Genomic DNA, 15,003 nt, shown 5'->3' on the forward strand with positions numbered 1-15,003 from the left:
TTATTGGTTCTTCTACGGGTCTTCAAATCGAATTCTTTGCAAACCTTTTTGTTTTATTTAATTTTTTTATGACAGAATCATACGTCTCGTGGAGGAGGAGGAGGAGGCCATTGGAAAGAGTCTCCTAAGAAGAATGCGTTGAATGAGCTGCAGGATAAACTGATGAGTTTGAGACTGCGAGAGGCTCAGGGTCAGGCTGAACTCAAAGAGGTCAAACTTAAAAACCTGCAGCTGGAGAGCCAGGTTAGAACTGCAATGTTTGTCTGTATCAGTGTTATTTTAGTATAAAAGTAATGTATTTTTATATTTTTTGTTAATATTTTGAATTATAAATATATATATGGGTTACTGCATTTGCCTCTTAAAGAAACCCACATAGGTCTATGGACTACAAGACCTGCTCTATCTTTATACACAACTACCACTTACATACACAGTTAGTGAATTTATACATTGGTGGCCAGCACCAATGAACACATAAACACACATAATGGCCATTACACAAAATAAACAAATATGAAAACATCCAATGTACCCATAGAAGAAAAAAAGTCTTCAAACAACACCTTGCCTTTTCTCCTGGTCTCCATAGAACCAGATCAACTGTAAACTAGTTGGCAGACATGAGCAAGAGAGCGCCGGCCTGCAGGAGAGACTGCAGAATGCTCTTTCTCACAACAAAACACTACAAAGCCAGCTCAACGAAATGAAGAGAAAGCAGGCTGAGTTTGACTGCAAGGTACAACGCATTCACAGTCATACAATTCAGGATTGACAGATTCGGTGAGATAAACAGTAAATGGGATGCACAATAAATCTGTGCCACATCCGTTATTGCCTAGCATGAGACATTTTTTAGATTACCTTCATCATCTAACGCTCACTTAAAGTAAATCTTTTAAAAGACTCTTAAGTGTCAAAATAAATAAAAAATATCATGCTGTAGTTTATCTTGCTGTAATGACTATTATTCACTTGTAGCATTTACAATGATTAATGTTTTATTATTTATTTGTTTAGACAATAGTATATAATTTTAATATATGCCATTTATCCGTCATCAGCCATAACATAAAACAAGTATCCCCTTATCAGTAGTATTAGCCAGAATTTTAATATCAGTGCATCCCTAGCAAATAGACATAGCTAGACTACAACCAAAATTACATTTATAGATTAATGCATTAATTAGAATGTAGAATTTTATGTGTATAATGTAGAAGCTGTCTTACCTTTAGAGCAAAGAAGAGGTGATGGCAGTGCGTCTAAGAGAAGCTGACAGCATGGCCGCTATGGCTGAACTCCGGCAAAAGATAGCCGACCTAGAAATACAGGTGAGAAATACAGGCCTACATATGTGCAATAACTGTGTCTACTTGACTATTTAACAGAAGTTGTATTTCTCTTCTGTAAAACAGCTATGCCACTTGGTATAATGCACAATTTTTTGTTGAATTTTGAGGAATCATTAGCAATAAGTTAACAACGTTGTGTAAATAGTTTAATGCAAATATCAGGATTACATTGGCTATTGCTCTATAGGTAAAGCTCTCTCAGCATTGATAAATATCAGTTGACCACTAAATGTGTGTGTGTGTGTTACATATGGTCTGTTTTCTGTGTATATATTGGTATATACAGAGTATAATCAAGTTTAAATGTGTGTGTATGTATTGCCTACAGAAAGAGGAAGGACTGATCCAAGGCCAGCTGAATCACTCAGACTCCAAACAGTATATAACTCAACTGAGGCAGCAGATCGCTGAACTTAAGAACGAGGTGAGATTTTCACGAACAAACACACCCATACATGCACTAGTATGCAAGTTCGGCTGATATCTGTAACGGTCTTTGCACTTGCATCGTAATCTGTGATCAGAAAAATATGTCCGTAACATTTACAACCCACATTATTGTAGCTAAAAAAGCACTTACTGTACCATGATCCCTACTACACAAACCTGGTTTCTCACATTTTCATTTATTCCTATTAGTATGGCTCTTTTATATGTTTTATAGTCTGCACTTTGCCACCATTTTTCTTAGTACACTCTACGAGTGGTTACATTTCTACCTCATCTACCTCACCCCCAGAGTGGTATTGTAGTGCTTTTCTTGGCATTTGGGAGCCTCCCTAACCACAATAAAAACCACTCGAAAATCTTTTTCCCCATTCCCCCATATGCCCTCACACACACAGGCGGCTTTGATGGTTTGATACTGTGGTGCTTTACCCACGCACCCTGTCACAACCCGGTCTCACGCACTTCATGTGATGATCTTGCTCATTTGTAGAAAAACCTTTCGTGACAGGGGGGTGTGAGAGTGTGTTGACATTCTGTTTCTCTTGAATGTATTTCCCTCCCTTTCACCTCTCTGTTCACGTATCAGAGTCTTTCATCTCTCGTTTTCATCCATCTTTTCGTTTTTTTTATTTCGTCATCGCCACTCACGTTTCCTCTCGCTCGATGGCTTTGCTTGTGTCAGTGTTTACATACAAATTTGAAGTGATTATGCTCCAGTTTCATGGTTACTGTAATCACTGAGTTGAGATGCATTGTGGGCGCTTTCAAAGGACGGATTTACATCAGCGTTTTACATGTGCTCATATTCAGCCATGAAATCAGGTCACCATATGTTCTGTAGTGCCAAAGATTTAGAATCATTTTTGATCAAAACAAATCAACTTGAAGAAACCCCACAGTCTTATATAACACAAGATGATTGCGAATTTCAGAGCAACTTTTTTTTTGTACTTTAACAGTATAAAATAACTGGTAAATATTATAATTGGGGGTTTCGATACTGTCAAATTAATCTGTACTAACTAGCTAATTTATCCTTTACCTTTACCATAAAAAAACGTTTCTATCATATATTGTGTATTTATTAGTGCTGATTCAAATTTGACATGAAATGCCAAAGAATTCAAATTATTTGCAGTTAATCGCACATCACTATTTAGACAGAAAATTTAAATCATTCAAAAACATTCATTCATTTCATTTATGGTGGCCGACAAATCCATTGGATAGACATCGCAAAAGGTGGCTTTAGGTAGCAATATATATCAATGCATTGTTTTATTTCCATGTCATTGAACATAAACCAGTCATCACTAGCCTGCAGTACACAGCCATCTATTTCTATTAAATTTGTCTGGTGTCAAGGCTATATATATATATATATACATATACACATACATACATACATATATATATATATATATACTTTTTTTTTCTTCTTTTTTTTTTTCTTTTTTTTTTGCCTTTCGAGATTAAAAAAAAATCTCGGTGATGTCCTAATTCGGAAGTGCTGTGCACTGACTTTTGCTCTGTGGTTTTGGCTGAAACGAGATCAACCAGACAGAGGAAGTGAGAGGTGGGGCTTGTGTAGATGATTGTCTCAGGAAGCTTTTCCATTGGTTAACCACAGCCCCTCCCACTCCCACACTCACAAATTGCTAAAGGACTTATTGGGAAACCCATGACGTTTCAGATCTGAGATTTTAGCAGAATACCTGTTTAAGTCTCTCACGAATGTTAGGAGAGACACACACATACACACGCAATCACACTCACTTAAGCTCACTGACTCAGAAGGGAAGATCTGAAATGAGAGCGAAAAATTGTGGTCCATTTCTGTCACGCAAGAAAATCCACTCACTACGTGATTCACACACATCCAGAGTCGCATATTCACCAAGGGCACATGTAGATTTAAGCATACAAATGGTACAACAAACGTTACATATTACAACAAACCTGCAAAAAGTCTTGAAGATCGATATGGAGCCAAATTAAAATGAATACATAGATTAAAAAAAAGGTAAAAAAATAAAAAGGTAAATAGATAAAACCACTAAATTCCAATTAAGATTAAACACATACATCTTGTAGTGCTTTTCGTGCAAAAATGTATTATATCATTTGTGAATTGTGTAATATTTCAGTAAAAAGCCTCTTAATCAATTTGGTAACACTTTATTTTAAGGCGAGTTACAGGTTACATGTACTTGCTATAGTAATAACAGTAAATGATGCATAATTACAAGTAACTAACCCGAACCTTAACCCTATAGTAAGTACATGTAGTTAATTAATATTACTCAGTACTTATTTGTGTAATTACACAGTAACAACATCTTCGAATAAATCGTGATCATCAATTAAAACCAAACCACAGGGTGTTTTACAGAGAAGTCTCAGTGACAAACTGATCTCAATCACGTAGCTTGTGTATACTTTGCTCTAACACCTCTCTGATAAGCAGAACTTAAATACTCCATCAGCACACATTGAAGACCACTACTTGTTGCTATGGAAACACACCAACCTGTTGAAAAAAAAAAAATTGCGGTAAATGTGGTGTGGTGTGCCTTTTAATGTCAATTAAAAATTTCTGTTTGATTCTCAGAAAATAAACCACAAACTCATGTTATGAGCATTTTCCGATTTAACCCTTTTTTTAACAGGTCAAAAGTGAGTCGGTGATTTATTTTACAGTGTCTATTTTAGCTAATGTTGTCCTTTTTTATGGTTATGAATAAATCGCATCACTTTCATAGTGTATGTTGTTTTTTGGATGCTTACCAGGCCTTTTAATTAGCTAAATCAGCTATACTTCCTTGGTCAACCACCCGCACTACGTTTTCCATATGCTGGCACTGCTTCATTCCGATACTATTACAGTTTTTATTCATATTTTGAACGAGTTTTTGGTTTTATATTTTCCATCTTCATCAGTTTAGTAATTTTGCTATGCACTTTTTGTAATTTTGTTTAAAAAAAAATATATATAGTATATATATATATATATATATATATATATATATATATATATATATATATATATATATATATGTCTATAGTTTTATGAATGTTTGTTTTAGTTTTAGATATTTTAGCACATCAAGTTAAACTAGATGAAAATGAGAAATGTGAAATAAAATACGTTTTTTTAATATTTTATTTAATTTCAGTTAAAGGGTTCAATTCTGTCATTAATAACTCACCCTCATGTCCTTCCAAATCCGCAAGACCTTCGTTCATCTTCAGAACAAATATGAAGATATTTTTAATGAAATCCGAGAGGTTTCTGAACCACCCATGTGCAGCAACGTCATTTCAACTTTTAAGGCCCAAAAAGGTTATAAAGGCATTGTTAAAATAGTCCACTACAGTGGTTCAACCTTAATGTTATGAAGTGACGAGAATACTTTTTGTGCGCAAAAAAACAAAGAAAAATAATGACTTTATTCAACAATCTCTTCTCTTCCACGTCATTCTCATACGCTGTTGATGTAGTGTAAACAGTGCAGCGCTTCCTGGTTCTACGTCAAAACGCCACCTCACTATTGGCCAGCTCCTGCGTCAGCATCACACGCATGTGTCATGGTGCTCACATGACCAGCGTCGGCCAATAGTAAGGCGCCGTTCTGACGTAGAACCCGGAAGCGCTGCACTGTTTACACTACATCAACAGCGTATGAGAACGACGTGGAAGAGAAGAGATTGTTGATTATTTTTATTATTAAGTCATTATTTTGGGGGGGGTTTGCGCACAAAAAGTATTCTCAACGCTTTATAACTTTACATTTGAACCACTGTAGTCACATGGACTATTTTAAAGATGTCTTTACTACCTTTCTGGGCCTTGAAATGTGTGTTGCTGCATATGGGTGGTTCAGAAACCTCTCGGATTTCATCAAAAATATCTTCATTTGTGTTCCAAAGATAAACAAAGTTCTTACGGGTTTGGAACAACAGGGTGAGTAATTGATGACAGAATTTTCATATGGTTTTAGTTTTTTTTTCGTTTTACTCAACTATAATAACCCTGGCTAGACGGGCACCAGTACAGCATAAACTACCTTGAAAACAGGTCTTTTCTGCAGGGCTGTGCATTTGTAAGAATATTTGCTGGTATATAGAACTTGTCAACTTGCCCTTCTCTTGAACATTTTAGATCAGGCAGCTGCGTGGACAGTGCTCCAAGTTCCAGAATCCCAGTGGTGGTGCTTATCAGGACCTATGTTTGGAAAGCCCAGCGTCTGCAGAAGGCGATTACCTCAGTTCAGACGAGGACCTTCTTCAGAGCCACCTGCCTGTGACCGCCCTGTATCCGCATCACTCGTCACCTCGTCTGGACAGTCAAGGCAGCACGGACAGCGATGGAGAGGAAAGGAACCCCATTCCAAACCCCTGCCAAGACCCTCTGCCTAACCAGCAGCAGCTTTACCCGGGCATGGTGTGTGCCGAAGGACTCGAGAACTGAGATTCCTTGAAATTGTGGGACAAGGAGAATTGAGAACTTTAGAAAAAGACATGATTAGACTGCACAAAATGCACACACATATAGCGTGAGAGAGAGATTATGTACATTCACCCAAAAGCTGTCAGAGGTAGGGCAGGAAACTGATGCATAGCGCAACACTCTCATAGTATATGTTTCCCTCACTCTAGCTGTGTCCGAAATCTGAAAAAACGCCGCCTTTACTGGCAGTATACGAAAGTATGATGGCACCAAGGCATATCCCGATCCAACGTTTGCCTTCCATCTGTTCGACCACAAACCTGTGCATTCAGTTTGGCGGTTCGTGCTAAAATGACATCTGATAAAGAGATGAAAAAGAATCTTGTATTTCTTATGTTTTTGAAAACTTGAGATGACATTTTATACAGAAATTGCATTGTATTCACAAAAGTATTTCTTTGGTTTATGTCTAAACTTCACTTGAATTTGTTGTAGATCATTAGACGTGACGTTTGGTGTCTTGGAAGCTGGCCTGAAACTAGTTTCCTAAGGCGGTACGTTCATACAACCACATGGCAGCTGCCTTCGGTTTCGGACACAGCCTCTGTCTCTCTCTCTTATTCTTTCTCTTTGCCTTACTCTCTCTTTTACTGTCTTTTTGTTAGTGTGTCTGTTGCACTACATGTAATTCTTAAACGTATTGTATTCATAGGACTGAATTTGAGTTCTGTGTACCATCTACCAACATATATATTCTCCTCTCAGAGTGCAAGAAAGTTCGGTCATTTTCGCCATTTTCTCCTATCAAAGACAACAGTGTGGCTTTGAAACTACCTCTAAGGGTGCTGTCACGATTGCCTGGTCCGAACCCGAGTTCGATCGCTCCCCACTCGTCACGACGCAGGTGAAGGCGGTAAAACACATAGCGTTGCTCAGCTTAATTTCATATTATGGTTTTCGAACCTTTGGTTTTGTTTTCCAAGCGTCAGCACATAATGGCACTTGCGTCTATCTGCCGCGTATGTACTGCAAATGTTCTAAAGAGCGCGGGAGTCCATTTCTGCTGAAGGCAAGCAGAAATGAGATATACATTCTCTCTGCTTGCAGTGCGTCAGTCACACTTGTCAGGAAATTGAGTGAGAACACACACAAACACAAAAGGTTCATCCCAATTCGCATACTTGTGCACTATTCTTTGCCGTTTTGTAGTATTAAAAGTGTGAGTAGTGTGTTCACACTGAAAATTCCTAAAAGAAAAAGTACACTTTAAATACTCGGATGATGCACTTAATTAACTCAAAAAATGAAGTGTGGAATGTTGGACACTTCATCCACTCATCTTTCACAGCTTTAATTAAGGAGTGGAGGGGGAGGGGCCTTTCAGACCGATGTTGAATGACAAAGTAACCTTATAAAATTAATACACTGTTGAGTTCATTGTGCATAAGTACATCGTGTGTACGTGCATAGTGTAGGGTTGGGTATCTTTTGAATTTCAACGATTCCGAATCTGTTTATTAATTCTGATTCTTATCGATTCCTAATTTCGATTCCAAACTTGGATATCATTCACATTTCTTTTAAGTCTTAATGCAAAACATTAACAAATGCAAAACATGCAAATATTTTGACATTTTTTTACTATTTAGTATGAGAGGCGGCTTTCTGTGCACACTTTTTGGATGTGTGCGCAACACATAAAAAAAGTGCACGAATCTTCTTGCGCTTGAATGGTTTAAAATCACTAAATTTTATAACAAGTATTACTTAAAGGGTTAGTTCACCCAAAAATGAAAATTATGTCATTAATGACTCCCCCTCATGTCGTTCCAAGCCCGCAAGACCTCCGTTCATCTTCGGAACACAGTTTAAGATATTTTAGATTTAGTCCGAGAGCTTTCTGTCCCTCCATTGAAAATGTATGTACGGTATACTGTCCATGTCCAGAAAGGTAATAAAGACATCATCAAAGTAGTACATGTGACATCAGTGGGTTAGTTAGAATTTTTTGAAGCATCGAAAATACATTTTGGTCCAAAAATAACAAAAACTACGACTTTATTCAGCATTGTATTCTCTTCCGGGTCTGTTGTCTTATGGGCTTGGAACGACATGAGGGTGAGTCGTTAATGACATAATTTTCATGTTTGGGTGAACTAACCCTTTAAGTATTAAGTTTTAAGTATTAAGTAAGTACCTTAAGTAAGGATTTTTGATTCCCAACCCTAGCATTGTGTATAGTGCATCATTTGGGACGCAACTACGGATTTATAGAATCAAATGTCAGCAGCGAACCGTACCCCAGACCTCCCTGTTTTAGGCGGACTTGGGTACGTTTCGTGGATGCGCTCCCAAGTTCAGAAAACAACGTTCACATCATCCAAACTCTTACGTCAATCGAACCCGGGTGCGCACAAAAAGTGCTAGTGTGAAAGCACCCTAATTTAACCAGACGCTCCCTTTGAGCATACCGAATTCACCAATACAACAGCCATCTGGCTTGAAATGAGGTGGCAGAGGAGAGAAAAATGAAGCAGGAATTTGGATTAGCAACATCCTATCAAATCTTTGGCTTTGGAAATCATAGGATTGTCACGCTCAGTTGGTGCCTAACGTAGGGACCATCTCTCTCTCTTTGTCTACTGTTTCTTTAGAGGCTTGCAGCAGAAATGGTGCTGGACGTTCTTCATTTTTCTGTATTGTTCTTCTGAAGAGGATGTTCACCTCTTACGTTTTTCTCAAACGCAACAGACACTACAATCACTTTAATGAGAGGTAAAGGCTGAAGGAGAATAAGAATGAACAAAGTCGTATTATATGATATAATAGGGATGTTAATAGTTACATGCATAGATGAATATTACAGTAGCTCATCCATGTATTTGTGTGTGTTTTATACAAAAACAAAGAAAGGTGATCAAAATTTTGGATGGGAAAAAAAGTCCATTCCAAAAGAAAACTATTGTGTGTCAACATTGCCAAATGTTTATTTTTTATGTTATTTATGTTTATTTCTTGGGTTTTTTTAATAATGTACATGTACTTCATGCATACAGAGGCCAAAATATTTAATATTTAATTCATACTATTCTTCTGTGCCAATCCTGAAAAACAGCTTGAGGCTGAAACTACAGGGTCTCCAGAAAAGAGATTAGTCCAGAAAAGGTAAAGAAATGAAAAACAACTGCTGCTATGACATTTCTAGTTATTTTATTATTATTTTTAAATGTTCACAAGGATAACCCCTCTCCCATGTAGAGTAGATCTATATGTCCAAGATATACTGTGAACTTATTATTGACTTGACGCTCATCGGCAATGAGTTGCCTAGACTTGTATTCGAACTTGATTTGCATTTCACAAATCTGCGTTTAACCACCAGTTATAGTCAGTTACTGATCCTGACTTACGGTTAACATGAGATTTTGAGTTTGCGCTGATTCTAAAGCAACTTCCTGAAGTGTTTGCGATGACTTGCTCATGGTTGTGTTATTGAAGCAAGTCCTTTTGACTTGTAGAGCTACTGCTTGCTTGCATTTGATTGAACTACAGAAGGTTTACAAACAAACATAACTACTAAACTAAATGACAGTTGATACGAAATAATGTGAGATTTTGTATATATGCGTATATTGATAACAATTTTCTTCCTTTTAAGCAAGTTTGGTCACTTTAATTATTCTACCCACTATTTCGTAACCAGTCTAAGACTTCCATCTGTCTCGGTACTGTCTACGATGTCGTGTTTGTCTGACCACACTTGGTGCATCAGTGTCATTGCCTTTCCCCACTACTGCCTCATTCTGCTAAAGCTCATCGATCGTTGCATTAATTTTAGTGGGTTAAAGGGGTTTACGTGACTTTCTGAGAGCAAAACACTTCCGTCCCTCGGCTCAGACGCGACATTTGCACCCTTTATTGACAAAAAACAGTGAGAAGCTGCTCTCAATGTCTCTGACATTGATGCATTACAAGACATCAAAAAAGGCATTTACAGTGTGTGCTGAATCTGAATGGGAAGCCGTTTAAGTGTGTTCATAAAGCATATCTACTTTTGAGGGGTCAGCTCTCATGATAATCTGGGGTTGCTGTTTTAACTTCTCGCAGTGTTGTATTGACTGACACTTGTCTTATGTTGTCTTTTGGAGTGGCTATTTTTCCTTTCATCAAACCTGTTACAACCCTTTTACTTTTCAAAATATCTCATGGACATGTTATAGCTGAAAGAAAAAAGAAAATAGACCGTGCAAATTAGTATTTATGCATACAGACTTTTATTTTGTTTCATTTTGCAGTACAAATTAAAACTAAACTTAACACCTCCAGCATCAACTCCTACTAGGTTTGTACTCTGATTTAGCACATCCTTCCTGTTCTGCAATGACCTTTGTAACATTTAAAATCATCCACAAAACTGGTTTCAGAACTGTGTAACATTTATGAACCGGTGTTCTTTACAAGAAAAGCAGCGAGTAAAGGAAGTTCATTCGCTGGTCTTCAAAGCAAAACCTCAGAGGGTCCCAGTAGATGAAGACCTTATTCACGCAGTCATTTTACCAACATTTGTTCTGGTTTGGGACTGTTGGATTTCAAACAGTCGAAGGAAACTGTCCTCACAACTTGATTACAACACACAACGGTTTTGTGGTGTGCGTTTTAGCTTCTGAAGAATATTTGCTAATAGGAAATCAGAAATGTCTGTTTTGAAATTACCTTGAGAGAATGAGTTTGGTAACCATTGTTGTTAATTGAGTCGATTTTGTTGTAAAGTCATTTTTACGGTATGGTAGAACACATTTCAGCCTTTTGGCTAAATTATTTTGTGATCAGCAGAAAAAAGGATGAATGAAAAATGTTATGGTGATGATGATGTGGTATTATGAGTCAGTTTTCCCTGCACAAGGTCCTTCACATATCTCAGAAACACTGTACCACTGTTCCAGTTAAAGCTGAATACCTTTACTTACTGTTATTTGCAGCATCTTTTGTGAGTTTTATCTCTCACCATTTTTGTTGTTAGCTTGTTTTTAAGGTTGTCATGTCAACAATGTTCATAATGAAACTCCTGTTTGTTTCCTAACTACAACAACACTGCATAAATGCACCCTTTATTGCATGCAAACCGCTGGTCAAAAGAACACTGTTCATGTATTGTTTAATGCCTCCTATATCAGGATGTGTTTTAAGTGGTAGTATACTAAATCATTCCAACGATACCTGTTTTTTTTTTGGTTTTTTTTGTCCTCCTCTTTTTAAGATGAGAAGAAAGTGGGGTGTACCCTGCCTTATTTATTTATTTTGATTTATTTGATTTATTTTTGTATATAGCGCATGTAATATCACCAGTGTTACAAGCACACAGAAAATGTGAATACTATGCATTGGATGTTTTCAAATGTAGTATGAAACACAGTGCGCATTAAAACAGCAACCCCAAAAGCAGAGGTCAAAACGTCATCACATTATGCTTTCAGGTGTAGCCATATTAAATAAATGGCCAGCGAGGGCATGAAGTCATAAAGCAGAGGCTGATCTGACATCATCTCCTCTATAGTGCTCCAATAGCTGCCTTACCTCCTTTCACCAGTCTGTAAACGTCCAATTGTCTCCCTGTTACACCCATCAATTTACATCCTCTCTCTCCTACAATTTTACTGATGTGTTATTAAGAATGACAGTACTAAAGATTATATAAATGGCAATGTTATCAAATGATGATCCAGTGTTCTGTATTTGATGATAAATAAAATGTATTTAAAAAAAAAAGGGGGAAAAAAAGAATAAACATTTACATTCGCAAAGTGCACATTTTGGTATTGTGTAGGTATTATTTAGCATTTATGATGTTAAAAGAGTGATCAATTTATTTATGTGGAAAACATTTTTAAAACTCATCTGGCTTAACTAATAAACCTAGTCTAACCAAACTAACCAAAAGAGTTTCTTCCTATTCTCCGCCCCATAGTGAAATGTCACATTGGTTGGCCTAAATGCATGAGGACTTAATGTCAGTTATCTATATGGTTTCAAGGCATGGGCTAAAAAAGCAAAGTCTTGTTGCACCTCACACAACCACACTCTCCACGGTTCGTCAAGTGTTTCTACAGTCTCATCACTTTTCCCTCTCTTCTTCATCCATCTGCATGGGGGTCTGAATCTGTTTTCTGCCTTAAGCAGGGGCAAAAGCAAATTTGGGTTTGAATGATGTGTCATAATCACACCTTCACAACCATATCGCACTGTTGGGCCTATTTATGGTTTAGATTTGCAATGAATGACTATTGCAAGAATTTTTGCAACTCAAGAGTGATTTTTATTAGTCACATCCATGCACCGCTGCACAAAATAAGTGCTTTTCAGATGTAGTATGCAACAGAACGCGTTTTCTTTTCGATGAGACCACCCTGATTTATTTTGCTGGTAGTTTTCCTTCGCACTGCAGAAGTCAGTATCATTCGAGTTTGTAGAGCTCGAGGCAGAGCGCGCGGCGGAAACTGACGCGTCTGTGGTCGGCCGGTGCTGTGAACGCGCGTTACCTCGCGAAGTTTCAGTTTTGCTGCGCTTTAAGGAACGCGCACCTGTCCTCAGTGATTTATTACTGCTGGTGACAGAGACACATACGACGCCGTAGTTCGGCCTAATCTCTTTGAAATAAATACAGTTAGATAAAAGATAGCCTACTGCATTTAATGTGCATTTTATTATAGAAACACCTCGAAAAAACTATTGGCTGGCTCTGGGCGCATCTACTGGTAAGTCCTGACAATTTATTTAAGATAAGTTTAAGTTTAAGATAAGTTCGTATGGCAGTAAACTGGCGGATATTTTTGAAAATAGCAACGTTTTTGATTTGAAATTAGGTTCAGGTTTTATCATGTTTTATGTTATGTTAGCCTGTACAAAATCGTGTCATTACATTTTGATAATACCCCTAAAACCGCATTTCCACATTAATACTTTAAATAATTAAATCATATATTAATCTTAAAAAATAAATATATATATTTGAAACGATATACTACGGTTCCCTGGAAGGAAGGGGTTAATTGCTATGGGGTTTTGCAGATATTTATGTCAACATTTTTAAAATGTATAGGCTATGTAATATCAATATCTTCATCCTGAAGATTATTGTTAAACAAGGTTACAAAAGGTCTGTTGATGTTTAAAATTAATAATTTGAAGTAATCACAGATTTTTTTTTTTTTTTTTTTTTTTTTTTTTATTAGTACCTTGCAATAGCAGAAACACAAAATGGCTTCTACCATGGCTTTAATATGTGTGATATGTTTAATCAACAGTAAGATGTCAGCAAAAGATTTTCTGTCTGTGGTGATTCAATAGATAAAAAATAACTTTTAAACCACTGCAGTCTTTATTCATTCATTCATTGAAGTAACGGTTAGATTTGCTTTTTATTTTTCAAACTTTATACAATTATTAAATATTTGTTTTAGGTTTTGGAGGCTGTTTTTGTACAGGAGTTTTTTTTTTTTTTTTTTTTACCAACCTCATGATGTCAAAGGATATACCAAACATAACCAAGACCAAAGTGATTTATCATAACAATTATCATCATTGTTTAAATTCAGCTTACAGTATGAGCATTTAATAAACTCTAAGGCAATACGATGAGGTAACATGCTCACATTCAATTCATATATTAAATTTTACTTATTATGCTGTTAAATATATATATTAGGTACACCAGATACAGGCATTAAGCCAACAGTCCCAGCCATTTAAAAAAAAAATTATATCAACTCAATAACTATATACAACAATATAAAAATTATTAGAAAATTATTATTTTAACATAGGCCTGTTTGACATCATAAAATGAGTCGATGTAAAATAGCAGGTGCTACAGAAATTCCTGTTTTCATATTTGAATAGCGTTCCCCTTGGCTAAAGCTCAACGTAACATTTCTTAAAATTATTGTAAATAATGAGAAGTCTAGTGTTTCAACAGAAAAACGCTGTCATGTTCTGGTTAGCAGTTGAGAGTCTGACTTGCAAGATGACAACAGATTTCCGTTTAGTGTCCTGGGTTCGTGTTTCATTAGTTATTAAAAAAAAAAATGCTTTATCCTTTTATTTGGGAAATGCATTTTTGCCCTCATGAAGGCTGCTACTTGCAAAATATGCTGAATCAGAGCTGATCATGCAAAGCGATATAGGAAACATTATTTTACACTCAACGGAATCTGTGCTTTCCTCTATAGTGTGAAAAAAAGGATATTTGTTCAATCAATATTCAATCCTCATTTAAATCAATGTTATGGTGAGATTTAACATGTAATTAAAATGCATCATGTCCCTATATATGTTCCTCTCTCCATTTTTAGCCCTGCACGACAGTCTTCCCTGTCACTGGTTCTAGCTCTCTCTGTTCATCATGCCTCGTTCGTTTCTGGTGAAGAAGAGCAAGAAGGGAGGCTTTCGTTCTTCTTTTCCCATAGCTGACGTGCCCTATCTAGGCCTGGTGGGCTGGTCTGTCCCCGTAAAAGTCACTACGCTGCCAGAGGAACCAGGCCAAGAGATACAACCATATTCTCCAATCATGCAGCAAAACAGCACACTCAAGAGTCCCGATAATGGCTGGAAAACAGGTATTGATCAACAAGATTTATTGAGGGAGTGAGGGGGGATCCTTTTTTTAAGGCAAAAGCTTAAAAAAACACACACACCTTTGCTTTTGTAGCGAAGCCAATACAGCAATAAATGTGTGTTGATACAATCAGATTG

The 15,003-nt window shown here is 36.8% G+C and overlaps 1 protein-coding gene across 2 annotated transcripts in view; it reads left to right on the forward strand.

Annotated features, from left to right (window-relative positions):
* The window catches only part of evi5l (ecotropic viral integration site 5 like), a 49,516-nt gene that overhangs the window by 30,707 nt on the left and 3,806 nt on the right, over positions 1 to 15,003 (forward strand). Inside the window, exons 16-20 of one of the 2 annotated variants that reach the window (XM_084396800.1) lie at positions 76 to 243; positions 593 to 739; positions 1,239 to 1,334; positions 1,684 to 1,779; positions 5,968 to 6,175. In XM_084396800.1, coding sequence (XP_084252926.1) covers positions 76 to 243; positions 593 to 739; positions 1,239 to 1,334; positions 1,684 to 1,779; positions 5,968 to 6,175 — 715 coding nt within the window. Of the gene's footprint in view, positions 1 to 75; positions 244 to 592; positions 740 to 1,238; positions 1,335 to 1,683; positions 1,780 to 5,967; positions 7,026 to 15,003 lie in introns of those variants that run through there. The other variant, XM_084396799.1, reaches the window with a different exon arrangement.

Source organism: Rutilus rutilus (genome assembly GCF_951802725.1).
Source record: "Rutilus rutilus genome assembly, chromosome: 2".
Taxonomy (NCBI): domain Eukaryota; kingdom Metazoa; phylum Chordata; class Actinopteri; order Cypriniformes; family Leuciscidae; genus Rutilus; species Rutilus rutilus.